Source organism: Triticum dicoccoides, chromosome 2A (genome assembly GCF_002162155.2).
Source record: "Triticum dicoccoides isolate Atlit2015 ecotype Zavitan chromosome 2A, WEW_v2.0, whole genome shotgun sequence".
In the NCBI taxonomy this organism is placed as follows: Eukaryota; Viridiplantae; Streptophyta; class Magnoliopsida; order Poales; family Poaceae; genus Triticum; species Triticum dicoccoides.
The window spans coordinates 420,777,270-420,779,655 of record NC_041382.1 but is presented as its reverse complement, the minus strand read 5'-3'; the positions used below and the strand labels follow the sequence as shown (position 1 = coordinate 420,779,655).

Sequence of the window (2,386 nt, the reverse complement as noted above, 5' to 3'; positions counted from 1 at the left end):
AATAAATAAATTTATATTCATGTTATTCTCCAGTAAAGTAAAAAAGAAATGGACCATAACCGTTATAGCCACTCTATAGCTATTTGAGCTGCTATTTGGATTTGGCGTAGCTGGTTATTTAAAACAATATATGCGAAAAACAAGCTCCAGTTCCGAACAGGCTGCTAGTATTCCATGCGACCGCAGCAGGAAGGAAGCAGGTGTACATATACATCTCCCCCTCCGCTGTGATTTGACGTGAGAAAGAGGATCGCCACCAGCCACTCACACGCACAGCCCGGCTAGCTAGCTCCCCCACCTTTCCCTTCCCTTCCACTCCGCGTCCATCTCCCTCTCCGGCCCATTAATATCCACCTCCCTCCCTCTCCCAAGCCGCCATTACTGCCGTACACGGAGCTGCGAGGCATAGAGAAGAGATCTCTATCGGTTGAGCTCTATTTTTCTCTCTCTTCTTACGAGCTAGGGTTTGTTAATTTGCTCATGGATCAGAGCAGCTTTGGGAATCTTGGAGCTGGAGAAGGGGGCAGCAGCAGCTCCAAGGCTTCTTCATCCTTCCTGCAGCTGCAGCCACTGTCGACAACGACGGTGGCTTCCGGGCGAGGCCCGATGGGCGGAACGTACTACGGCACGCCGCTCGCGTTGCACCAGGCCGCCGCAGCCGCCGGGTCGTCGCAGTACCAGTTCCACCACCACAAGAGCAGCGGCGAGGAGATCTCGCAAGCGGAGGCTGAGGCCATTAAGGCCAAGATCATGGCGCACCCCCAGTACACCGCCCTCCTCGTCGCCTACCTCGACTGCCAGAAAGTACATATATTATACGCTCATGAAAATTGCTAATTTCATTAATCCAACGGCTCGACTGTATCAGCAAGCATGATATATACCCGTTTTTCTTTTGCGTGATTCGCAGGTCGGTGCGCCGCCGGACGTGCTGGAGCGGCTGACGGCCATGGCAGCGAAGCTTGACGCCCACCCGCCGGGCCGGCTGCACGAGGCTCGCGACCCAGAGCTCGACCAGTTCATGGTACGTCTTCTTCTTCCCCGATTCCGATCACACACACCATGCCATGGCCGTTTAATTCTTCATCCGCCGATTCTTGTTCCAGCTAGTACTAAGAACGAACTGACTCCTTGTGCTAGTGAAATTGCAGGAGGCGTATTGCAACATGCTCGCCAAGTACAGGGAGGAGCTGACGCGGCCGATAGAGGAGGCCATGGAGTTCCTCAAGCGAGTGGAGGCGCAGCTCGACTCCATCACCGGCGGTGGCCACGGCTCCGCGCGCCTCTCCCTTGCCGGTAAACCATCCCTTCCATGACCCATCCCATCTACTAGTACATGCTTGCCGGATGATTGAGGTGGTTGCCTTGGATCATAGCCATTGTTAGCCTGTTCTTAATTAACCCGTGTATTAGTTTATGATGGGAGGGCTTGGAAAGAGAATGGCAGAGACCTTTCCTTTGTGTGCACTAATAAATTATTACCACTATTAAACTTAATTAAGTAGTAGTGACTGATTAGTTAATCAACTAATAATCTGAAGCTAGCTTCGGTTGGCATGGAGGGCACAGTGAGGAGCCATGTCTCATGGTTCTCCTCCTCTCGTTTAGGATTATCATATTGCATATGCCTAATTGAGCACACTACACATGCTAGCTTTTCAACTAATCCCTTTTTTATTTTTTAATCCCTTCTTTCTCTCCTTTTTCTTTTCCTTTCACTTCACGACAAGACACTAGAATCCATTGTGTTAAGGTTCCAAGGCTGCTAGTTTGCAGGAGAGTCATCGATCTCCATGCATGAAGCTTCAAACCATCTCTTCTTTTCTTGCACCAGCAACTAGCATGGAAAACATATATAGTTGATTAATTTTCTTACAGATCATCACAGAAGCCTTGTGAAAACTCCATTATAGCTAGCAAGCTAGCTAGATCACCAGTGTTCCAGTCTCGCAAAAAGAAGTGTTCCAGTACTGTTCCAAGGACTAGTCCGTATATTTTTTGCTCTTTATTGTTCTTCCAGCTCTACAGCTTGGGTGCAGTGCAGGGTGCAGCACGGATGTGCTGGCGGTCGTGTCTTCCGGGGGGTATTCAAGGGGCACTATTCTGCTTGTGGGTAGGACATGTACATTAGTACATATATACAGTGTGTGGGTAGATTTAGCAGAATAATGGGGATATCTGATGCACTGTTGCCAGGGGACGACTACTGTGTTCTTCCTATCTCCATGGTTGTGGTATGCATGCATTCCAAGGAGATCAACAGCTCAAGGTGTTATATATTGTTGTGGTATATATGTGTTCAGAGAATAATTCCTTGTGTACAGAATAATGGCCATGTAATTAAGGCACATTACAAAATGCATAAACTAATAATATGTCATTATTA

General features: G+C 48.5%; 1 protein-coding gene across 2 annotated transcripts in view; it reads left to right on the top strand.

The window, feature by feature from the left end:
* The first annotated feature begins 254 nt into the window (after positions 1-254).
* The window catches only part of LOC119354772 (homeobox protein knotted-1-like 12), a 5,315-nt gene continuing 3,183 nt past the window's right edge, over positions 255-2,386 (top strand). The window contains exons 1-4 of one of the 2 annotated variants that reach the window (XM_037621519.1): positions 255-426; positions 495-804; positions 911-1,024; positions 1,152-1,296. In XM_037621519.1, the coding sequence (XP_037477416.1) occupies positions 607-804; positions 911-1,024; positions 1,152-1,296 (457 nt within the window). In that variant the 5' untranslated portion in view covers positions 255-426; positions 495-606. Of the gene's footprint in view, positions 805-910; positions 1,025-1,151; positions 1,297-2,386 lie in introns of both variants that reach the window. The other variant, XM_037621518.1, reaches the window with a different exon arrangement.